General features: G+C 37.0%; 1 protein-coding gene across 3 annotated transcripts in view; it reads right to left on the bottom strand.

Moving 5' to 3' along the window:
- UACA (uveal autoantigen with coiled-coil domains and ankyrin repeats) overlaps positions 1-25,338 on the bottom strand; it is a 104,284-nt gene that overhangs the window by 8,741 nt on the left and 70,205 nt on the right. For all 3 annotated transcript variants that reach the window (XM_003413808.4, XM_064267325.1, XM_064267324.1), the window contains exons 6-16: positions 22,512-22,582; positions 22,304-22,410; positions 19,866-20,047; positions 18,281-18,318; positions 15,358-15,426; positions 13,699-13,806; positions 11,983-12,015; positions 10,868-10,966; positions 7,394-7,430; positions 6,271-6,323; positions 1,778-4,516 (exon numbers count right to left, since the gene is read on the bottom strand). In XM_003413808.4, the coding sequence (XP_003413856.2) occupies positions 1,778-4,516; positions 6,271-6,323; positions 7,394-7,430; positions 10,868-10,966; positions 11,983-12,015; positions 13,699-13,806; positions 15,358-15,426; positions 18,281-18,318; positions 19,866-20,047; positions 22,304-22,410; positions 22,512-22,582 (3,536 nt within the window). The remainder of the gene's footprint in view (positions 1-1,777; positions 4,517-6,270; positions 6,324-7,393; positions 7,431-10,867; positions 10,967-11,982; positions 12,016-13,698; positions 13,807-15,357; positions 15,427-18,280; positions 18,319-19,865; positions 20,048-22,303; positions 22,411-22,511; positions 22,583-25,338) is intronic.

The raw sequence follows: 25,338 nt of genomic DNA, 5'->3' as shown, positions 1-25,338 counted from the left end.
CCCAGGCCTTTCTTCCGAGGTGCCTCTGGATGGGTGTGAGTTGCCAACCTTTCAGCTAGCAGTCCAGCTCTTAACCATCTGTGCCACCCAGGGACTCTAAGCAGATATTAGTAACCAGCTATTGTAATTATACATTATTATATTCATAACCCCCTTCCAAACAAGCTAAAGGCATTTACATGCTGAGTTACATTGGCAGATGGGCCTGAAGATTAGTGCCTGAACCTCTCCACAAAGAAGGGCTGGGGCTGTGTCTGCTTTTATTCATCGCTGTATCCCCAGCACTGAACGTAGTAGTACCTGGCACGTAGAAGACACTAAATAATCATTGTAAGAAAATCACCTGTGCTCTATTTCCCTGATTTCTTGTCTTCATAGTTCACACTTCATGTAACTATATATAACTATTGCTTATTTTTGTAACTACAAAAATCCTGTTGAGCACCTATTCAGTAAATAGTACTGTGAGAAGGAAAGATAGATAGGTTATAAGACCTATCTGGCTGGGCACCGAGTTTCTGTTAATGGTGGTGGAGTAATTCGGGGACAGACAGTGGTGACGGTTGTGTACCATGACGACCGTAATCAATGGTACGTGTAAAAAATGTTGAACCGGCAAATGTTTTGTTATATATTATTTTTCACCACAATAAAACAATTAAAAACTGGTTGGGAAGGCCAATCACAGAAATCTAACACAGTGATCTAAGTGCTTTAAACAGACGGCAAAGCCCAAAATAAACCACACATTTTGGAAGAGGAGCAATTTCCTGTAGGTTAGATTGGACAGTGAAGGCTTTAGGAAGGAGGGTTGGTGCTAAAACGTGTCTTAAAGAACGTATAGGATTGAGCTCAATAGGAAGGAGGGACAGGGCATTCTGAGCAAGGGAACCAGTCTGTAGAAAGATATGGGGACAAAGGTGCAATGACTTGGAGGCTGGGTTTACTAGCACGGGTGAGCGCTAAGACCAAGCTTCGGATGCTCCCCAGTGTCCTTGGCTTCCTGCAGCCCAGAAACAGCTTTGTTGCTCCTCTCCATTCCCATTCTTCGGATGCCCTAAAACCATCCATACAGGAAGCCAGGGAACCCTGACTCTGCCCACCTTTCCTCAGTCCGTGACTGTACCAGCTAAGGGAACACTTCAGATACCCTAAAACCATCCACACAGGAAGCCAGGGAACCCTGACTCTGCCTACCTTTCCTCAGTCCGTGACTGTACCAGCTAAGGGAACACTTCAGATGCCCTAAAACCATCCACATAGGAAGCCAGGGAACCCTGACTCTGCCCACCTTTCCTCAGTCCGTGACTGTACCAGCTAAGGAAACAGACAGGAAAATGGTTTTGATTTTTGTGTATGCGACTTTACTTTTTCTTTTAATTCAGATTTTTCTTTTTTTTTTTTTGCACACCAGTAGTTAAACTGGAAAGGTAGCACTTAATGGTCACTTTGTTAACACTTTTCTGTAATACTATGGCAAGAAAAAAAAAAGTTGCTGTCGAGTTGATCCCACCTCCTAGCAACCATACAGGACAGGGTAGAACTGTCCCACAGGGCTTCCAAGGCTGTAATTGCTACGGAAGCAAGCTGCCACACCCTTCTCCTGCTGAGCGGCTGGTGGATTTGAACCGCTGGCCTTTCTGTTAGCAGTCGGGCGTTTAAACACTGCACCACCAGGGCTCCTTAATACTATGGCAAAGAGTCCTATCCTCCTTCTACTCTGCCAGTTCTGCTCTGGGTTTTTCTATCACAGCCAAGCAGACTACCTTGTGCCTACCTTATTATCTTTTGCTTCGATTTGTTTAGCAGAGTCCTGTATTCTTCTCTGTAACTCCGTGATTGTTGTCAAGGACTTATCACATCGTTCTTTCTGGTCCTTGATTTCTTGCTCAATGCTAGAATGTAGTAATTCCTTCTCATCCTTTGCAGAGAGTTCCTTCTTTTTCACATGCAAAACCTCCTCACAAGCGTCCTCATACTTTCTATTCAGGTTGGCCAATTTTTCATTTAAGTTGGAAATTTGTGCCTCCAGATCACTTTTCATTGCTTTAAATTTAGACAAATCAACTACCTCTCTAGTCTCTAATTTTTTTAATGCTTGTTTAGTCTTATGAACCTCCGACTGGAGTTTGGAGACTTCTTCAGTTTTGTTTTGGCTTTCTTCTTCCTTTTCTTTCAAGCTAGCTTTTATGATTCCAACTTCTTTCTCAAATGCTTCCTTAATTTGCAAATGCTCCACCAGGGGCACAGAAGAGTTCTTTTGATTCTCCAGCATCTGGTGCAGTTTGGTCACTGTCTGCTGCTCTTTCTCATAACACCTTTGCTTATTCTTCAGCTCTTCCCTTAGATTCTCAATTGTACCATTCAGAGATTTTTTCAGGGCCTCAACCTGCTCCAACGGAACAGGCTGTTTTTGCAAAAGAGTTTGTGCTGCAAGTATCTCAGGGGTCCGTTTGGCATTTTCTTCTGCTAGCTTCTCTTTCTCATTCTTTACCTCTGTGTATTTCTGTAACAGGTCTTTCAACTGTTTGTTTAGGTCTTCTGCTTTTCTGCTTAAAGCTCTTTCCACTTCATGAGAATTCTCAATGAGAACACTCTTCTCCTTTAAATCTTTCTGAAGGGAGAGAATCTCCTTCTTTAACTTGTCAATCTCTTGTTTGCATTTCTTGGCCTCCTCTTCCCTGGCACTATACTTTCGGGTCTGCTCTGCTAACTGTTCTTTTAGTTCTTTCTCTGCTGCTTTAAATTTTCTCTCACACTCTTCGAAGCTGATAATTGGAGTGTATTTTAGCTTAATGCATTCTTGTATTGTGTCAAGTTCCTTCTTTTGGGCTTCGATTTCAGCATGCAGCCTCGCAATCTCTTCTTGGCCTTTGTTGTAGTTGGCCAATAGCTCGGCACTATTACCCTGTGCCTTTTTCAAGCTCTTACTTACAGTACTCATCTTCTCCTCGTGCTCTTTTAGGCTGATGTACTCAGCTTTCATTTGGTTCTGAGTGTTTTCCAGGTTTCTTTTTAATATATCATTCTCGTGTTTTATTTTTAGAAAGTCCTGATTTTTATCTTCAGTTTTTTTCTTCATCTCTAATAATTCTCTGTTAGTTTTATCTAACGTGCTGCTCAGTGTGGTTTTTACCTCTTCGTGGGTTTTAACTGGCACATACTGAGTACTGAGAGTCTTTTTCAAGTTAGTGTTTTCAGACACGAGTGCATGTACCTTTTCTTGGTCTTCACCACATTTTTTGTTAAGTTCAGAGAGTTGTTTTTTAAGTTCAGTAATATTGGATTTCAGAGCCATTGTCTCTTTTTCATGTTTCTCAGGAGGTATGAACACAGATTCCAGGTGGTTAACATTCTTACTTAAACTGTCATTTTCCATCAGCAACTTCTCCATTTCTAACTTCTTGTCAGAATATTTTTGTGTGATATCTAAAAGCTTTTTATTCAAACCTTCAACAATCACATCATGTGACTTTTTCATTTCTTCGCTTACTTTTAAAGGAACATAATGATTTTGCATTTCAGCTGTTAAGTTATGTACTTGCTGGTTGAGGAGTTTATTATCCAGATAAATCTTCTCAATTTCCTTTTGTAGCATCTGATTTTTCGATGTTAATTCAGTGATCTTCTTCCCAAGTTCTCCTGATTTCTGCTCTAATCTGCTCTTGAGCTGTTCGTGTTCCTCTGGTTTGACGTGCTGAGCAAGCTTGGCTTTCAAGTTCTCAAGTTCTCTCTTTAACGGTCTAATTTCACTAAGAGATTTTTCATACTCTCTTTCCATCTCTACTAATTTTTTTGCTTTCTCATTCACTTCATTCGATAATAAGCTCTTCATGTTTTCAAATTTTTCTGTCGGAACAGAAAGGGCTAATTTTGCTACCAATTCTTTTAACTGGCCTTCCATCTCTGTGACCTCTCTTTCTTTCTTCTCTTGCTCCATTTCACACATACTAAATTCCTTCTGCAATCGCTTATTTTCTTCTATCAACTTGCCTTCTTCCCTCTTAAATTCTTCTACTAACATTTCATTTTGTCTGATTTGGTTTCTTAATTTTCCCACTTCTGCTGAAGCGCCTTCGTATTTTGCTTTCATGTCTTTCAGCTGATCCTTCAGCTCCTCTGTTAATCTGCTGTTCCCTGTAGCTGCTTCACTGGTTAGGTGCTCTTTAAGGGCGAGAAAATGTGTCTGCATCTGTTTGACTTTGCCTTCTGACTCATACATTCTCTTCTGCACATCTTTTAATGCATCTTCCAATTGTTTTATCTGCTCATCGGAATCCTCCTTGACTCTTTCACATTCTAGTGCTAAAGCTTTGCACTCTGCCACTTTGTGAGCCAGTTCATTTTGGAGCTTGAGTCGGTCTTGTTTTGCTGAATCACAGAAAGTTCTCATTGCTTCCAACTCTTTCTTTAAAATTTCATTTTCAGAATATAAGGTTTGGCTGGGTAAAGATAACTCCAGTGGTCTTAACATAGATCTGCTTTGCATATGGGCTGGCATACCTGTGGAAGTACACTGAAAAGGAAAGAAAAAAGACATGAATCACAAAAGCGTAAACAAGACACTTAATAACATACTTATTTGCCAAACTTATATAAAGTTTTCACATTGTTTGTAGTCAGAGTTTTCTGATTAGTTTGTTCAAAAAATATAGTACTGATTTTTGAGGTAAGAAAAACACAGTTCTGGGTATGATTTCCTTCATATGCTCTTAAGTGGTGATATTTGGAGAGTTCTATTCATTTAAGACTATTTTTGACAGAACAAAGAAGGAAAATACTTGTCACCTCTGCTCCCTATTTTCTCTTTTTTCCCCATTCATAATTCCTACCCACACATGAGTATCAATTTTATCAAAACGTATTTACTATTTCTATGTTTTATGGTATATAACATGCTTAGAGCTTTGAATTTTGAAGAAAATCATCAGAATCTTGAATAAAAAGTACTGTAATTTTAAATCCACAATTTCACAGAATGATACATCCTTTAATTTCTAGTAAAATACATGACTTACGAGTACCCTCATTGTTAACTCCAATGTAATGGTAGGCAGACAACTCATGAAGAAATAAGATTTTTCTCCCAAGTAGGAAGATGAATTAGAACTTAGCACATGTACGAAGGCACAATCTGACTAACATCTTATTCTCTGTTAAGTTCTAACAAAACAGGAAGTATGGTTAAACTTCTCAGTGAGATGGTTCACAAATATCAGAACATACGATCATAAAAGACTATTTTTATTTTCCCCCAATTCAGCCTATTAAAGTAAAGGTTCTTTACTAGTACTAGGTCACTGATAAAGGCCATGGGCTACGAGTGCACTGCATTATTTAACAGGCATGTTTACTGTTGTTCAGTTAAATCTGAGCGCCTTTCACTTAATCAAGAGGAAGAAAACTGACATGGAATCATTTCTAAGCCTCAGTCTGCTTCGAAATTATCTTTTACCTTACCAATTATCTTTAGATTAAGGCTACTATAATTAACCAACAGATTATTACATTGCTTCACAACGTCCATGCTTGTTTTATTACAATCAAATATTTAGCATATCTTAAATACTATTCAGTTGACATCCATTCTCTCAATTTGGAATCTCAGAATTTTCCATCTTGAAGAGATCTCAGACATCCGTCTAGGCTAACTCAACCTGCCTACAGATAAGGGTATGTAAAAAAAGAAAAAAAAAAGCCCTTAGCAAGTCAAATATTTATCAGTTCTCCAACCCACGGTGGGGGAGGTGGGGGGGTGCTAAAAATACAAACCTTGTATCCGCAGAAAAGTAAAGGCCAGGAGCAGATAAAGAGGTAAGAAAATCAGCCAGTACTCCACCTCTTAGAAGCCTTCTTTATTTTGAGGTAAATGCCCAAAACACAGAATATGTAATATATTTGAATGCAAGGAAAAATACATTTCAGAGCCAAAATAAATTCCTTTAGTATTTTTCATGCCTGTGCCTCCCCCTGCACGGGCAAATATCAAGAGCTAACTAGGTGCTGTTAATGAATAGAGGCTTCCTATCAAAGACAACGAAACTGCAAATCAAATCTTTTATTTAGGCCACTGTCATCAAAAATACTCTCAAGGGCACCAGAAACAGTTTTATCTACTTTTATTACACTCAGTAAAACCAAGCTAGTTTTTCTTTGATATGAAAACCTTACTAAATATATATACACTTGATAAAGACATGATGCTGTTTTCCTCTTTATATTAAGGCACACATTTTTTAAAATTTATTTAAATTTAAAAATAATTATTACCTGTGAGTCTGTCATGTACATTTGACCTTGTTTAAGAAGCATATCTTCTTTTCCTAAATAAGTACAAATAAATGACATTTTAATTAAAAACATCCCCACCGAAGTAGGCTAAATATTAATTTGGTTTATTAACTGTCCTTTATTATTCAAACAAAGAAGAAGTCTGATTTACAACGTAAATTATTCTGCTCTGTTGTTGCTTGGTGCCGTCCCGGCCCGTTGACTCCGACCCATAGTGACCCCATGTGACACAGCAGAACTGCCCCACAGGGTTTTCTACGCTGTCATCTTTATAGGAGCAGATGGCCAAGTTTTTCTCTGACCAATGGGTAGGATTAACCACCAGCCCTTAGATTAACAGCCAAGCACTTAACCACTGTCCACCAGGGCTCCTTATGCTTGTTCTAAGATATCCATAGTTTTCCTTGTTGTTTCTATAAATGTACGGAAAAGACCTATATTCTACCGGAAGGTAGATATTGAGTTGTTTTTAGAAATATAAGATTGTTAGGCTGAATAAGCTACATGACTATTAGAAAATAAGTATCTTACAGTCAAAATAAAAAATGGTATTCTTTGCAATTCATAGGGCAAATACTACCACTGTACTTAGAGGATTATTTAATAACCATTAGGAAACAAAAAACAGATTTTCTGGATAAACTGTTTAAAACTGTAAAACAACAAAAGTGAAAATTAATTATGTATAGTTTTTAATTAATTCATAAATAATTATTTATGGCATTTCTAAATTTAAAACGATTACCTGCATTGAGACTATATCCAAAGATTTCTCCAAATCAGAAAATGATATTTGTGCTTCTTTCCATGAAAAAAAAGCCCCAAATATCAAAAGATAAATGTCTACTAATACGCAAGGCAACTTTGGTAATTCATACAATAAGCAATTTTAAAAATATAAATGGCTAAGGAAAAAGTTGGCCTCAGTGGTTAGCAGATTTTATGGCAGAGGCTACAGCACTCATCCTAGCCTGCACCTAGCTCCATTTGCCCAGGTACAGCACACAAGGAGTTGTTATATACAGTTAGACAAACGAAAACGGCAAAAATTCTTCTTTGCTTGAATTGGATGAGCTGCAATGATCTATATTTTCATACTTACGGTTACTAAAGTGACTTCCTGACGCTAAATGATCACTCTGAAATCAGAAGTATAAAGTAAAACACTTTAGGTGAATGCTGCTTCATTTTTAAATTCTGTATCTATTTTAGCTCTCAATGATCCAATCATTATAAGCATATCTTTGACACTGCTTACTTCTCCTAAGTATTATTCTACTTGGACCCAGGGAAAGACATCACACTAGAGACTATTTAAGAGATCAGTTTGGGAATAAACTACTTCACTAAGCATTTTAATAAAAGCAGCCAAGTGTTTCAAAGAAAACTCTTTACCGCTCAAAAGAAAAAAATGATCGCCAAATGAACTTCAACAATTTTCAATACAGAGTGTTCACTGCTCCTTTACCTCTAAGAAGAAACGCCACATTGACATCAAGGACTTATTTTTACTTTACCACTGCTGAGAGTGGGAACCTTACCTCATTAACTATGAAATATTAGTGTAACCTCCTTCTCTCAGGATTTCTAGATTGCTGATTACTTTCAAAGCCAAAAGGAGACCAATAGCAGGACATAAAACTGAGGCAGGGACTTACCTACCCAAAAACAAAAAAAACAAAACCATTGCCGTCAAGTAAATTCTAACTCACAGTGACCCTACAGGACAGAGTTGAACTGTCCCATATGGTTTCCAAGGAGTGGCTGGTGGATTTGAACTCCTGATCTTTTGTTTAGCAGCCGAGAGCTTAACCACTGCGTCACCAGGGCTCCAACAGTTAGTAATACATCCATCAATGTATCAGTTCAGAAAGGGAGAATAATAGAAACTTCAGATCTCTCAACCACAATATACTTGGATTGCTCCTTTTCCCAAGTAATCCAAATACAAAGTATCTAAAATATAAGTTCAAATATTATACTTCAAGAGTAAGGACACACACTCGTATCTGTTAGTGTTTGGGTACATCAGTACTAGCAAGCTATGTATCAAGCTCTAATTTATGTGACCACTATAAAAATGGTGCACAGTTTTATAACTAAATTAATGCCACTTCCAATGATCCTTAGTGTCTCAAGGGTATGGAAAAGTATCTGTAAATTCTGTTAATCTCTTTGTTCTTTGTAATATCCAAATGGGCTCAAACATGTATATGGGCGTCAGGCCCTAGGCACAGAAAATGTCCAAAAAACTTAGTTTGGGTTCATTACCTTTCCCTTACTATCCAAATGAAAACAAATGCATGAGTTATAAAAATTAACCTCGTTCTAAAATATAAGCATAAGGGAAATAACTACCTATGAAGTATTACACATAATACAGCAATCTTATTGGTGGGATATGAACCTTTTGAAACAAATAAAATGACACAGTAACTGGACATTCAGTTTTTATAAATGATGAATTCTTACTTGTTAATGGCTGCTTTCATAAATACAGGGACACATATAAAATGTGCCCTGTAATTTAGTTTTTGGAAGTCATATATCATTTCTAGTACAAAAATGTGTCACAATGAATACGTCACAGCTGGGGAAAATGTCCCCCATATACTGAGTAAGACAAGTTACAAGTCAGGATGCACAATAAGGTCCCACTTGTTGAATGCCTACGTAACCAAAAGGTGTACAAAGAAAAGGTCTCAGAGGACTTCCTCCAGGTGCTGAGCGTGATCACTGAGTGCTGGGGTCATGAGTGTTTTATTTTCTGCTTTTAGCTTCACTATACTTTCTGATTTTTCTAATAATCCATTGTTTTGTGATAAGAAAAACAAGTTATTTTTCTATAATTAGACCTTATTATAGTTACAGACTTGACTCTCAGTTTGTCTAAAGAAGTTATAGGAAAACATTTGATTCTTTAAGACATGATGACAAAGAATTTTATCAAATTACAGGTGTCAGTTCTTGATGAATATTCAAAGGACCCATATACACACCTTATTATTTCATCTGACCTCTTCTAAGAGCAAAAGTAGTACTGTGGTTAAGAGCACAAAAGGGCCAGGCTGCTTGGGTTCAAACCCTGTCTCTACCACTATTTGTGAAACCCCTCCCTGTGTACGTTTTTAAAAAACCTCTCCATGTCTCGGTTTCCTCATGTATAAAGTGCAGATAATAATCAAACCTTGATGTGTTTATTAAATGCGTGTGAAGTGCACCGAGCACTGCCCGGCACTTGGTTATCAGTGCTAGGAGATTAGCTACTATTAGTTTCAATATTACCCTTAAAACAGTCTTCAAACATGAAAAATAATGGAAGCCACTACACCAGATCATTCTTTAGCTTATAAAACTGTGATTTTGAATCATCTTGACCCTATGTGTACACACATATAAACACGCCTTTTTTTTTGGCTCTAGTTAAAAAATTTTTTATCAAGGCATAACTCACCTGGCACTAGGGTACACAATTTCTGCATGTGTATACCTTGTGTAATCACAATCCAGACTGAGATACAGAACATTTCCAGCATCCTCAAAAGCTTCTTCATGTCCCATCCTAGCCAGTAGCCCCTCATCAAAGGGTGGCCTCTGTTTTTACCTCCATCACCACAGATTGGTTTTGCCTGCTTTGGAGCTACATGAAAATGGAACCATACAGTATGTATTCTGTGTGCCTCATCTCTTGACACAAACATTATGTCTGTGAGATTCATTCATGTTTTGACATTCTTTTCCATAGTTGCACACATATTTTTTTTTATTTACAAAGAAAAAAAATTACTTTTGTTATGTACTTAGGAATTATATTCCCCAATAAGGACAAAAGATTCATGCTGAATCAGCCGCCCTCTTCAGCAACCTTGTAGTGATGAACGACATTTATAAAATATATACGCCTTGCAAAATGAATCTATGCATTTAAATGTAATGAGAGTCATTAGCCTTGGTGTGGGAGGGTGGGTGGCGACAGAAAGCCTCTGGGTACTGGTAATGTTCTGCTTCTTGATCTGGGTGGATTCAATTTGTGAAAATTCTTTGACTTATACACTTATATGTACTATTTTGTTTAAAAAATACGGAAAAACTAATTGATGCAACCAAAGGTGAATATATCATCTGAGCCTTATTAACACACACCACTCTGGCCAAAGTGTGTTCTAACTGAACCATATACACACAAAATCCTTTCTGAGATGATCCTGAAATACCACTATACATTATTACAATGCTTTGTTATTATTATTTTCATCATAATCATCACAAATTTATAGGTTATAAAGTTTTGGAAAGGTAAAGATGGACAAAGAAGAAGGTTGGAGAATGAAACTAGAATGGAACTCAATGTCAGTTACATGCCCGTAAATTTCCATTATCTCATTTAACCTTTACAACTCTGTGGAGAAAGGGATAATCATCCCAATTTTGCTGAAGAGGCAACAAGCTCAGAGACTTTAAATAAATTACCTGAGGTCACACTGTAAATGATCATTCAAATTCAAGTCTGACTCCAAGCCAACTTCCCACTATCCACTATGAGTTATATGAAATAATTCAATTAAGTTGTCTATACCTCCAAACACTTTAATCTATTTCTCAGAGCCTCAACAGTTCTTAAGCTTTCTTCGTGTTGCTTTTCTTTAGCTGCCAAAAGGGACTTCAACTTTTCTTTCTGAAGTGGAAAGAAATAAAAACAGCTAAATCAGCCTACATTTAAAATTGGGTTACAATGTGTTCTAGAAAATGTGAATTAGAACTATTTTAGGATTGGAATTAACAATGAATTCTCCAACCTAATGCCTTTTAATTATCAAAAAAAATCTGTTGCCGTCCAGTCGATTCTAAGTCATAGTGGCCCTATGGAACAGAACAGAACAGAACTGCCCCATAAGGTTTCCAAAGAGTGGCACATAGATTTGAACTGTCAACCTTTTGGTTAGCTGCTGTAGCTCTTAACCACTTCACCACCAGGGCTCCTTTATTTATTAAAAAAATCTGTTGCCGTGAAGTCGATTCCAACTCATAGCGACCCTATTGGATAGAGCAGAACTGCCCCATATGGTTTCCAAAGAGCACCTGGTGGATTCGAACTGCAGACCTTTAGGTTAGCAGCTGTAGCTCTTAACCACTATGCTACCAGGGTTTCCAAAACTGGAAACTAAACCCATTGCCGTGGAGTCAAGTGACCCTATTGGACAGAGTAGAACTGCCACATAGAGTTTCCAAGGAGTGCCTGGTGGATTCGAACTGCCAGACTCTTGTTTAGCAGCTGTAGCACTTAACCATTAGGCCACTGGTGTTTCCTCCTTTATTTATTAGTAGGGTTAATAATTTCTACACTATATCAATAAAACATACAACACATACAATTAATATTATGAAAAACTCACATTTCTGTTGTTTTAAAGCATAGTATTTTCAGACATTTTCTTTTAATGTTTAACATTTTATATTTTCTCATGAAAATATTCACCAAAAAAAAAAAGAGCCATTGAAAGGCCTACAATAAACCCACTATACCCGGGGCATGCATTTATAGTCATCAGTAGGTTTTGTTTTTTCCTGTAAGCAATAACCAAAAACAAAATACTGTGCTCCATCTCAACTCAAGAATTAAAACCTTTACTACAATATCATCTTCAATATACAAACCATTATCACGGGTTTAAAATAAAATCACCAGCCCACCTCACTTTCCAGATCATCAGCAACCATTACTTCCTAAATCAAAAAAACAAACAAAAAAAAGAAGACATTTATTTTAATTCTTGAAAGTTTATTTTAAAAGGCACATATCTTTAAGACTGGGAACAAGGATGTGAGAAGAAAATGTCTGTGCACTACCAACTCTGTTGTATAAGTTACCACTGTTCATTCTTCTCACCACCAGGCTCAGAAGTACTTTTGATTCTTCTGAGAACACATCAGTCATCAAGTTCTACTCACTCTTCCTCTTCACAACTACCATTAGCTCCTTCCTCTCCAACCCCATAGCCCCAAATACAATTCAGTCCTTTGTTATTACCACATACCTCAATTATTGACAATCACCTTCTTTTTTGTTATGAACTTTTTTATTGTGGAATATATCACATATACAAGAATATATATAACGCACCGTTCCAATACTTTAAAGATTTAATGTATAATAAAAGGAACATCAATACCACTATCCTCGTATACTTGAAAGGAATACATATTCTCTACTTCTTAAGTCCAGGGTTAAATATACATTAGACCAAAATTGTTAATTTGTAGTTCAAAGCTGCTATGTCATGAGCTGTGCTATGAAGTAGCCCTCATGTAAACGTCCTGGTCGCTAGTAAGATACAACTCAAGAGCAATGACCCGAGTTTATCTAGTTTACCTACTTTAGCACCCAATACCATGACTTGGATCTGATAGATCATTTAAAAATCTCTTTTTGTAGTGAAGGGTAAGACAGTACACAATACTGGGAAAGCCAGCACAACTTGTTCAAAGCAAGGTCATGGAAGTTCCATAGATACATCCAAACTCCCTGAGAGGCCAAATCACTGGGCTGAGGGCTGTGAGGATCATGGTCTCGGAGAACATCTAGCTCAAGTGGCATAACGTAGTTTATAAAAGAATATGTTCTACATTCTACTTAGGTGAGCAGAGTTCAGGGTCTCAAAAGCCTGCAGGCAGTCATCTAAAACTCCACTGGTCCCACCCGTCAGGAGCAAGGAAGAATGAAGAAAACCAAAGACACAAGAGAAAGATTAGTCCAAAAGACTAATGGAACACAACTACCACAGCCTCCACCAGACTGAGTACAGGACAACTAACAGTGCCCGGCTACCACCATCGACTACTCTGACAGGTATCAGAATAGAGGGTCCTGGACAGAGCTGGAGAAAAATGTAGAACAAAATTCTAACTCACAAAAAAAGACCAGACTTACTGGCCTGACAGAGACTGGAGAAACCCCAGGAGTAGGGCCCCCAGACACCCTTTTAGCTCAGTAATGAAGTCACTCCTGAGGTTCACCCTTCAGCCAAAGATTAGACAGGCCCATAAAACAAAACGAGACTAAAGGGGGCACGCCAGCCCAGGGGCAAGGACTAGAAGGCAGGAGGGGATAGGAAAGCTTGTAATAGGGAACCCGAGGTCAAGAAGGGAGTGTTGACATGTCGTGGGGTTGTTAACCAATGTCATAAAACAATATGTGTACTAACCGTTTAATGAGAAGCTGGTTTGCTCTGTAAACCTTCATCTAAAGTACAATTAAATAAAAAATTTTAAAAAACTCTTATTGACGATGATTGTTGTTAGCTGCTATTGGCATCAAGTCAATTCCAACTTATGGGGTCACTATGATTGATGACAGTTGCTGGTAGTAAAATAGTTTTTGGATTTTTTTGTATTACGCAGATTATTTACCTCATTCAGTTGTAGTTGTAAACCATTGACTTTATCTAACAATATTATTTGCTCTTGTTGAATTTTTCTCAACCTCTCCTTCAAATCTTCGTTTTCAATCTCCAGATCCTTAAAAAATAAAGATAACACAATAATAAAATATCTCTTATAGAAGAAATTTTAAAAGACAGTGCTCTATCACATGCCAATACACACAGATATAAAACAACTTTAAGTAAAAAAGAGACAATAGTTTCAATGACATTCAATACCTTAAAATCTACAGAGACAATATCGAATATCCCTGTCCAGTGATATCTGTTTTTGTTGTTGTGTGTCAGCAAGTCGACTGTGACTCATAGCGACCCTATAGGACAGAGTAGAACTGCCCTATTGGGTTTCCTAGGCTACAATGCTTACAGGAGGAGATCGCCAGGTTTTTTCTCTCACTGAGCAGCTGGTGGGTTCGAACCGCTGACCTTTCAGTTAGCAGCTGAGCACTTAACCACTATGTCACCAAGGCTCCTTCTATGATAACTAATAAATATAATTATGAATAAGAAAGCAAATCATTATGATTCCAACAAATTAAGAAATAAAAGCATTATCTGGAAATAGAAAATAGCAGAATATGTCATTTTAAACTTTGCTTAATAAACATTCCAAGTTTATAATACTATTGTAATGGTTTTGTTAAACTAACAAGCATTTCAATGCTCTGATAAAACATTTAAGGCTACAAAGAGTAGTACTGTAGCTCATTCTCTTAACACTAACATTAAGCTATGATCAAAGCATGAAAACCCAAATAAAACGCTTTTGTTTTATCATACGGAAAAACAGCTATTCAATTTATATTTTAATGATATTTCAGTCACATAATAAACTATTCAATTTTGTATTTTTGCCTCAATATAATTCATATAATAATGGTTTTTTGAAAACTTTGGCCAACATAACAGGTAAAAAGTGGTGTGTGGTTAATTTAAAATTATTTTTCCTAACCGAAGCAAAAAAATATTTTAAAAAAAATTTAGATTTTATTTTATTTATATTAATTGTCATCACTTTTACAGTGTCCTGGTGGCACAACGGTTAAGGGCTCGGCTGTTAACCAAAAGGTCGGCGGTTGAAACCCACCAGCTACTCCGCGGGAGAAAAGACCTGGCCATCTGCTCCCACGTAAATATTACAGCCTAGGATACCCTATGGGGCAGTTCTACTCTGTCCTATAGGGTCATTATGAGTTGGAATTGACTAGATAGCACACAACAAACCATCACTTTTATTACCATAATAATTTTCCAAAATGAATATAAACTTATGGTTTACATCACAAAACAGACAAATTTAAATTAACATTGGCTTACAAAAAAGTTGTTAACATTATTTGCTTCCAATATATACTAACGCAATACTTTCTATACCACAGTTCTAATGTTACATATATATATATATCAAATACTGACTGAAATATTTGTATCAAAAGTCAATTCTTTATTGAAGGGATTGGTTAGGAAAACAAAATCTCAAACTGTAACAACCTGCCTACCTTTCCTGGATTCTTCCCTACTTTTTTGATTCTTCCCTACTTTTTTGCTCCCACCTTTTGCCCTCCTCCACCCAATTGCCACTGGAATTCTCTGTAAAGGAAGATACCAAATGTTTTTTTCTTTGTACCTGAAAGTTCTGATGCTCCCTCTGATTTGGCTTTCTATTTACTTCTTCTTGCATATGCGCCAAATGCCGCTTGGTAAAACGTAAGAAAACAGGTTAACAACAACAAGCCTAAGTGGTGGTTTTCAGTTCATCCAACACGAAATTTTGCTCTACACAACACAAGGTGGCAGTATTTCCATTTAAAACCTCAAAATGGAAAGCACCTTTAAGTATGTGGCATTTAAAGAAATCAAGTGTAGTTCACGCTTAAACACTAAATAATGACAAAATTGAAAATACTAATTGTTGAGAATTTGTTTTATAACTAAAGTCACTAAATTTTAAAAAGGAGAATTTATGGTAGACACAAAGTTGCACTATAAAGCATCACGACTATTCCCAAAGGAAAAAAAAGCTGTCAGGAAGGTAGGGAAGCACATTAATTTGGAAGGAATACGGGAATTATTTACCTGTCTGAGCACTGCTGAAATAAAATATCAAGGGGTGTGATAAGGAAGAAACCTAATCCTCTGACCTGAGCTAAATAAAAGATCTTTTTTTTTTAAATAACCTGGTTAGGGTAGTTGTTCTGTTTTTGTACACTTACTGCTTTGAACTTTATTCTGGCTTAGAGATTTGCTTTAATAAAAACATAAAACAATTATTAAACAAGAGAACAAAATAACCTTTTTTTTTTAATCCCCACCCTCCACTCTCTAACCCACTCCAATTGAGACTTCCTAAATGAACCAATCCCTTAAAGCTCCACCTTCTGGCCGAAGCCTCACCACATTTAACAGTCTCTGCTGCCGCCCTGAATCCACGTAGCAGCCATGGTCTGCGCCACGGACATGGTATTCATCTGCTACCTTACATTCAGTTATCGGTGGATGTGTATCCAGAGACTTTACCACACAATGCCCTACACATCTGGCACTGCTTACCTCACCACTCTCTTCTCCTGCCACCACGCACTATGCATATCCACTTCTGTCACTCTGGCCTTCTACTGCCCCATAGACATGCTAAACATACTCCTTCATCAGGGGCTTGGTACTGGCTCTTCCCTCTGCCTGTGCCCAAAGCCCTATGGCTCCCTTCCTCACTTCTTCAGAACTCTGCCCAAAGGTCACTTCCTCAGAAAGGCCTTTGCTGACCACCCAACCTAAAGTAGGCACCCACTCCCCTTCATCCCCTGATCTAGTTTTGCTTTTGTCCACAGCATCTGCTATTAATCTAAATATTCAATTGCTTATTGTTCATCTCTGTCACCAGGCTGGGAGCTCCATGAGGGCAGGGACTTTGTTTTATACACTATAGTATCCCCAACACTTAGAACAGTGGTTGGTGTACTGTAGGTGCTCAATAGATATTTGTTAAACAAACAATTGAATAACTCTTATTTTCATGACAACACTGGGCTTCTTGATAACGGGGCTACAGGGCCCTTAGTACAAGAACAAACCCTAAACAGATTCTCAATAAATATATTCAATATGTAATGGAGACAAAGTAATTAGAAGCCATGAGTCCTGCTGTTCCTGGTAGAATACTAACTCCTTGTATTCATTTAAATGGAAACCCTGGTGGCGTAGCGGTTAAGAGCTATGGTTGCTAACCAAAAGGTCAGCAGTTCAAAATCCACCAGGTGCTCTTTGGAAACTCTATGGGGTAGTTCTACTCTGTCCTGTAGGGTCGCCATGAGTCAGAATCAACTTGATGGCAATGGGTTTGGTTTGGTTATTCATTTAGATAATTCCTAGAGCATTGAGCAGAGTGCTTTTCCCATATTAATATTAAATAATAATTTATTTCAATTATCTGTATAGTTCAGAAAACATTTTTCTATGATTCTATGAGATGGCTGGTACAATCATACAATGTAAGTTTCATTTTACTCTATCCCCACCCAGACTATCTGAAGAATGAGGGAGAACGTTGGCATAGTTGCTCTGGATGGAAAAGTGTCTACAGACACAATACATGCATGAATGTATTGCTTAACTCTGATGGATTAAAAAGGAAAGCATGCTTTAACATGGCTTTCAAGTTCATGTGAAGTAGAGAAATGACGTGGAACTGATGATCGGAATTGCTCAGAATGTACCTGATTACTTTCTCTCCAGGAAATGCTTGGCTTCCTCTCACTAGAGAAAAGCTGAAAGCCTGGAAGGGAACAGCCAGCAGAAGAGGAAAGCTGCCTACACTCGTTTCTGAGCAAGACGTGGGAGTGCTGTAACTCCACTTACTTTAACTCGAAGAGATTAGAGGAAAACAATGAAACATTTACTCAAACTGGCACAGAAAACCAGGGTTAAACAATGATTTCATAAAATCAGTGTGAAAGTACCCAAAAGCAAGGTATGAATTAGTTCATGTATTGTATTGTATTATTACTTTCAAGTCAGGTCCTCAGTTAAACACATCCAATAACATATATATATATAAAAAAGACTAAAAAGAAATAAAAAACATTAACAGTGGTATTGAAATCACAATGTGTTATCAGTTTTGAATTGTTTTCTTCACTTAGCATTGCACTGGAAGTATCTTCCAATAATGGCAAATATTTGACTCTGTTATTACTGTGGAATAGGGGAAACCTGTCTATGATCTGACGCGTTAAAACTCATCATTTAAGAATCTCAACAAGGTGCAATATCTCAATACTTGAAAGGGCTGGATGTTCAAGGCCAACAATCAGGAGGCCCATTGGATACGTGCATTGTAACTGAGATCCATTGTCTCAAGCTGAGTGACAGTATCTTGATAGGGCATCATGGTCTTCATAGCTAGATACTGCATGAGCGTGACTAACTGAAGGAAGATAAGGGCATGCATTTAAACTCCAAACAGTTATGCATAACCATTAACCAATTTTACTAAGCATTTCACTTATGCTGCATAATATATATAATTTAAAAAAATTAAAATTAAGAGCTACCTGTTGCAAAGATGGTCCTTTCTTCCAAGGTTCTCTCCCTAAAGATGTAGAGAGAGAGAGAAGAAAGAACACTGAAACAGTAGGTTAACTTGGGTAGATATGCACCCCCTAACTATACAATTTAGAGTCAACATTAGAGAAATAAATTTTAAAGTTTCCCCTAATGCTTACTACTTCACAGTCTTATTTCCAAAAATTATGCTTAAAACAATAGTGAAATAGCATTACTGCCTATCAAATTGGCAATATGCAGATCCCAAGCCAAACCAAACCTGTTGCTGTCGAGTCAATTCCAACTCATAGTGACTGTAGAGAACACAGTAGAGCTGCTCTATAGAGTTTCAATGGAGCACCTGGTGGATCTGAACTGCCAATCTTTTGATTAGCAGCTGCAGCACTTACCCACTATGCCACCAGGGTTTCCAATAAGCAGATAGATCATAATAAATGCTAGGACAGAAGGCAGGTAAAAAATGGGAAATTTAAAACACTCCAAAATTGGAAGGTAATTTGGCAACATATCCAAAGCTCTTAAAAATGTACATACACTGTAACCCAGTGATTCAATTTCTAGGAATTGATCCAAAGGGATAATAAAAATATACTAAAATATTTACATATAAGAACATTTACTACACTGTTATTTTTAACAATGAAAAACTGTAAACAAATTAAATGCTACCTAAAGACCTATAGAAAATTGTTTTTCAGTGTAAAAAATAATAACGTAGCTGCTGTTATGTGCCAGCAAGTCTACTCGGGCTCATAGCCATCCTAAAGGCACAGCAAAATTGCCCCACAAGGTTTCCTAGGCTGAAATCTTTACAGGAGCAGACCGCCAGGTCTCTTCTCACACAGAAGGGCTGGTGGGTTTGAACTGCTGGCCTTTCAGTTAGCAGACAAGCGTTTAACCATTATGTTACCAAGGCTCCTTAACAATGTAGTCAATGTCCTTATTCGATTTCAAATAAACAGACTTTTATGCATCAAAAAAAATCATACAGTAGAAAAAAATATTTATGAGGGAAAGGACTTCAAAATATATTAAGTGAAAAAAGTAAGGTACAAAACCGTGTTACGGATGATCTCAATTTTATGTATAAAGAACTAGAAGGATTCCTCAAAACGCTTCTCAACAGTAAGATGGGGGGGGGGCATTTTATTTGTTGTTTTTCTGTATTTTCCTATTTCTTTTTAATGCACAGGTATTCAACAAATATTTATTGTTGAATGTTTTATAGTCATGCTTAAACAATGATTCTTCCTTTAAACCTTTGTCAGTATAACAGTTAAGAGCCTCACTCCTCCTCACCCCCGTCCCCAAAAAATTTATTAACAAAACCCTTTATATGACTCTTCTTCCTCAGTTCTTTATCAGGGTTTGCTAGATCAACTAGGTTATGTATGCCACACACATTGCCTCAAAACAATGGTTACAATGTAAACAGGCAAATCTGTGGGAGGAGATGAACCGACTGTTTACCAGTAGGAATGTTTTGCTTCTTAATGTAGTTCTCTTATGTAAGTCTTTAAAAGTTGCTTTTTATTAATCTGGACTTCTCTAGTTAAAGAAAATTGCTGGTACCTTTGTTGGTATTTTCTGACGCAGTCTTCAACAAGGTTAGAATGTCCAGATTGTCACCAATTCTTGCATAGTAAGAACTATCATGGCCCAGGGCATCCAGCAAGCTCACATCGGCACCATTTTTAATTAAGACTTCTACAGCATCTTTGCAACCATACTCGCAACCTAGCATAAGAGCAGTCCTAAAAAGGAAAACGGAAGAATAAAAGACCTTGAGAAAGATCCAAGAGGGTATTTCAGAAAAGTTCTGCCAGAGGCCCCTTTCTTAAAAAACAGATACCACTTTAAAAAATATATATATATACTTGTTACAAATACAGAGTTTATTTTACGTTTTTATCTTATATTTTAACATCACTGTATTTATGAGAACATTTGCTTTGTGTCTTAGTGTGCAGAGCTAAAATTTTTTATCACCTTATATACCTTTTATTACTTCTTCTGCCAAACTAACCTCATTTATTCTAGTCCTTCAATGACCTTTAAATAATTACTACAAAAATCTTTCACAATTGATCATTTCACCCCATTAGTGCTCGACTCAAAACCTACAACAAAAAACCCAAACTATTTAAGGCCCTTCATGAACTACATCATGCAAACATACCCAACAAATCCCTCCTACCGCAAAACAAGAATCAGATTCCTGGTCCCGGTTTCCCAGAGTTTTGTTTCTTCTAACTGGAGACCTTAACATCTTCAGACTTAACATAAAATTTGCCTCCTCAAATAAGCCTTCCTCAATTTACCCCATGTTAACATGGACCTTTGCTTTATCTTACAGTAATGGCATCATCAGCACGTAAACATGTAACAGTATATCAGCAGATAGTAGCAACGCAACACAAGAGATTTAAGTAGCTAGGGAAATTCAGAAGGATCCAAGAAATTATTATTGGTCCAATCCCCTACTTTTACTGCTGAGAAAACCAACACCTACTGAAATGAAGTTACTGACCCTGTATCTATCTTCAATTGTAAATACTGGTTTTCACAAGGAAATTGATTCTTGCCTTTACTATGCCTATGTACATTCTATTTCTCTTATATTCTGCCCCTAGTAGTTACTAGTATAATAGTCTATACACAAGAGGTATCAACTAAGTTTTTGTTATTAGATTTTAAAAATGCCATAGACAAAACAGGAAAAGAAAAGAAACAAATATAGAGTGTTAAAAACTAAGATTATAATTCATTTTTAAAACCATCTGTTATCTAGTCTATATAATACATGTTGCCCTACCTCATTGGTTTTTTGTGACATTCCAATGAAAAAACATAGGTAAAAGTGCTTTGAAAAACATAAGATCTATAAAAACATAAGGCATTATACACAGATCAACCACATCACCCCTCTACGATTCTAAAAGTTAGTTTTAAAATCAATTTCCCTAGTCAGGCTCGGAGCCAGATTCTGGTATCTGCAAAAACAAAGTAATACAAAAAAAGCCACTCTCTTAATAATCACATTAACCATTTAATGGCTGAAGAATTTCCTCCTTTGACATTCTGAACAATAAAAACTATTAAAAAAAAAAAAAGCTATGAAAATTGACATCCAAAGACTCTTTTTTCATATTTATTTACTCTTGATAAACTACAAACAACAGGATATACACCTAAAGAATAAAATTAGGTCAAAAGAAAAGAACAATCTCTTTACTAATAATCTATAAAATCTGAGAAACTGTAGGTAGTTATACATTTTTGTAATACTTCAGTTAATAAAAAAAAAAAAAAAATTTGGACTATATTTCAGACACTTCACTGTCAGAAACTTTGTGGCCATAAACAGCAGAATTATAATATAGCAAGCCCCAAGACACAGAAGAAAGAAAAAGGGGGAGTCACCAATAGAAATTCTTAGTACACACCAACTAAAACAGCATCAAACACAGAAGCAAAAATAAACTAAGGGACTCTTAGAGTACAGAAATGGGATCAGTTTAGGAGAAGGAGGCTATACTGTGCCCAGGCAAAGTCACCTTGAAAAAATCTGTCCTGAAATACATCAAGCTCCAAGACACCCTAGAACTACTTTACTCTCAAAAGATTCACTAGTAGATAGGCAGACTGTAGATACAAATTTTTGTATTCTCCTTTATATCTTATTTGTTTTAATTTCATGGCGGGAAAAAAGCTTTTTTCAAGTTGCAAATAACTGGGACATAATTCCTCTTTCTTTTAGTTCTTTGACCTGAACACAGACCTGAACTACTGTGTTTACTTAGCATTTGCCCTGTCATCTTCCACTATTTCCCTTTCTATTCTTCTTTAGCAGTCTCTGAAGAAAAGTGAGAAGTGGGAGCTAGTTCCAAGGAAGAGCAAGCCAAGGAAGGGGAGAACCAAGGCGGCTGGAAAGGCCAAGTCACGGCAGCAGAGTTTCACAACCACTGTGCATCCAACTGGTCTTTGGGGAGCCATGAAAAAAGAGTTACCTGTTTTGTTTGTCTCTGGAATTAATATCTGCTCCTCTATCTATCAGCATTTGACATAATGTTGGCCGACACATCTGAGTAGCCAGAACAAGTGGGGTCCGCCCATCCTAAGCAAAAAGAAAAATAAGACAACATTAAACACAAGTCTCCCACAACGTGAAAGCTAAAATACATGAGTTGAAATGAGAGTAAACAAAAACTGACTTACTACATCTCTGGCATTCACAGAGGCCCCATGGTCACAAAGCAGCTGAATGCTAGAAGTACAGTCTGCCATAGCTTTGGAGAACAAAGAAAAATGATAAATAGTGAACATCTGTTGGTAAGACACATGGCGTTTTGCTAGATCCATGTAAGGCATAAGTTCTTGAGTTTCTAAACTACCAAAATTCATATTCTTCACTCTCAGTTTAACATTATAAGCATCAATTTTCTATCTGAAAGTGGGTTAGACAAGATCATTTTATAATTTTTGTATAATTTATTAGGGCCAAGGAATGTTGTCATCTATGTAGAAGCCAAGAATGTACTACTATCCTAAGGATAAGCATTGCTAATAGAAATCAAACTTGAATTTTCTATTTACCATATAATTTTAAGCACAGCTAATCACTGACTTTCTCCTTATAGTGTGTGAGCTAAGTTTTTTTTCCTAAAGAATCATACTCATTTTTTTTTTTTTTTTAAATAAAACAGCCACAATGCACGGAGTATGACAAACACCTTTTATCTCTTTTAAAAACAGATTGCAATGTCTGCCCTTAGTGATGCCCAGGGGGATCATTTGTTAAAAAATTATCTGACAAAATCACACTGCACTTTTTCTGTGAACAACAGTAGAACGTATATTGGTATTAGGAAAATACTATTCTTAAATTCGTAAAATAGGGTTGTGTTTCCCCTCTCCATGAGTTTTAAGCCTTACGAGTTGATACAGATTATTAGTACAAAAAGTACTGAAAGTCAGCATTCTTTTTCTTTTCAAATAAAGATTAAATCAAACATACATGAGAAAAATCAAATAAATTCTTTATAGTATTTTTAATCAAGCAGAAGTCTTTTATGTAAAACACATAATTAATAAAAAGATAAACTGAACCTGAGTTCATTAGTTCAGGAATTATAAAACTAACAACCTTTTGCTTCCAATTATAAATGAGAATGGAAATACGTAAACCATGAAAAATTCCAGAGTTATGATATACTGAACACAGAAAGTCAGTCCTCAGCATACTACGGTGAAGGGCGCCGGCTGTTCACCAAGCTCTGGTAGTTTTCTTCCATGGTAGTAAACACGCGGTTTGGCACATGTGGCTCACCTACAGACCATATTTCTCAGTCTCTCTTGAAGCTAGATTTGGCCATATGAGTCACATCTTCCCAACGGAATATGACAGCAGTGACATGTGCTACTTTGGAGTCTCGGCCTTAAAATAGCCATTTGGTTATGCATTCTTCCATGTTCTTTTCCCTTCCTGTGAGCAGGTAAACAGAGGTGCCTGCTACCAGTTTCAGCCTTAAAGATGAACACAATGCCCTAGATAATGTCAGAGAAGCAAAACAGAAGAAATCTGGGTCTCTGAAGGACCATCTGGAGTATAGGAACTAACCAATCTGAACATCAGGGCTGTTACATGAAAGAAATAAATTCTATATTCTTTAAGCCAATGTTATTTTAATGGTCTTTTTGTTACAGGAGCCTAGCCTTAATCCTAACTAACAAAGACAAAAATTGCTATCAGAAGCAGGGTGTCACTGTAACAAATACCTAAAATATATGGCACTGGTTTAGTGGTTGGGTGGTAGGTGGTGAGTAAACATAGCTCAGGCTGGAAATCTGGTGATTGATCTCATGCTGTGGCAAACATTTGGTAAAGCTATCATCTGTGATAACTTAGATGGTGTATCATGTAACTATGGAGCCCTTTGAGGGGAAGGAACAGTACAGAGCCAGCTTGTCGGTACATACTGGGAGCTGCTTATTGCTTTTGGCAAGGTATTACAAGACAGAGATGAACTCAAGCAAGAATCAGCCAGCTTGTGAACAGAGACGGGAGTGAACAGAACACTGCCTAGAAACTTGGGGTCTCACAGGTATAGGAAAGCCAATTGTTTCTCTAAACCAAACAGCAGGAGATAAAACTCTTGTTGCTCACACCTTTGTCAAAGACCACCCAATAAGGAAAAAGAAAGGGGCAGGGGGAGGTCCAGTCCTGGAGTGAAGATCAGCTTGAGGATGTTCCATTCCCATCCAAGATTACTATTTCTGATGGCCAGGAAGCAGCAGGGATTAAAATGAGGTAGAGAATCATGAAGGTAGAAATACAGCTAAGAAATAAAGCAGGAAGAACAAAATGATAAAATAAATAATTAAAACCATACAAAAACAGCAACTAGAAATCCAGAAGATTAACAATAAAATAGCAGAAATCGATAGCTCAATGGATGGACAAAGAAGTCAAACTGAATCAATGGAAGATAGAATCAGTGAAATAGAGGATAAATCCATTGATAATAATTTGTTTGAGGACCAATCAGAAAAAAGAATGAAGAAAAATGAAGTAAGCCTAAGACTTATGTGGGACACTATCAAGATGAATAATTTATGGATGATCGAAATTGCAGAACCGGAGAAGACACACACACAAAAAAACAAGCACAGAGAGAATTTCTGAAGATTTGCTGGCAGAAAACTTCCCTGATATCATGAAAGATAAAGTTGCCATCTAAGAAGCTCAACAAACCTCATACAAAATAGACCCCAAAAAGAAGGTCACCGAGACATTTCATAATAAACCTTCCAAAAGCAAAAACAAAGAATGAATTCTGAGAGCAGCTTGGGAAAAATGAAATATCACCTACAAAGAGGCACCAATAAGACTAAGCTCTGATTTCTTGGCAGAAGCCACACAGGCAAGAAGGCAATGGGATGATATATATAAAACCCTGAAAGAAAAGAACTGCCAACCAATAATCATATAACTAGCAAAACTGTCTCTCAAATACAATGGCAAAACTAGGACATTCTCAGATAA

Source organism: Loxodonta africana, chromosome 13, assembly GCF_030014295.1.
Source record: "Loxodonta africana isolate mLoxAfr1 chromosome 13, mLoxAfr1.hap2, whole genome shotgun sequence".
Lineage (NCBI taxonomy): Eukaryota > Metazoa > Chordata > Mammalia > Proboscidea > Elephantidae > Loxodonta > Loxodonta africana.
Note: the sequence above shows the minus strand (reverse complement) of the source record. Positions and strands in the feature narration are given on the sequence as shown.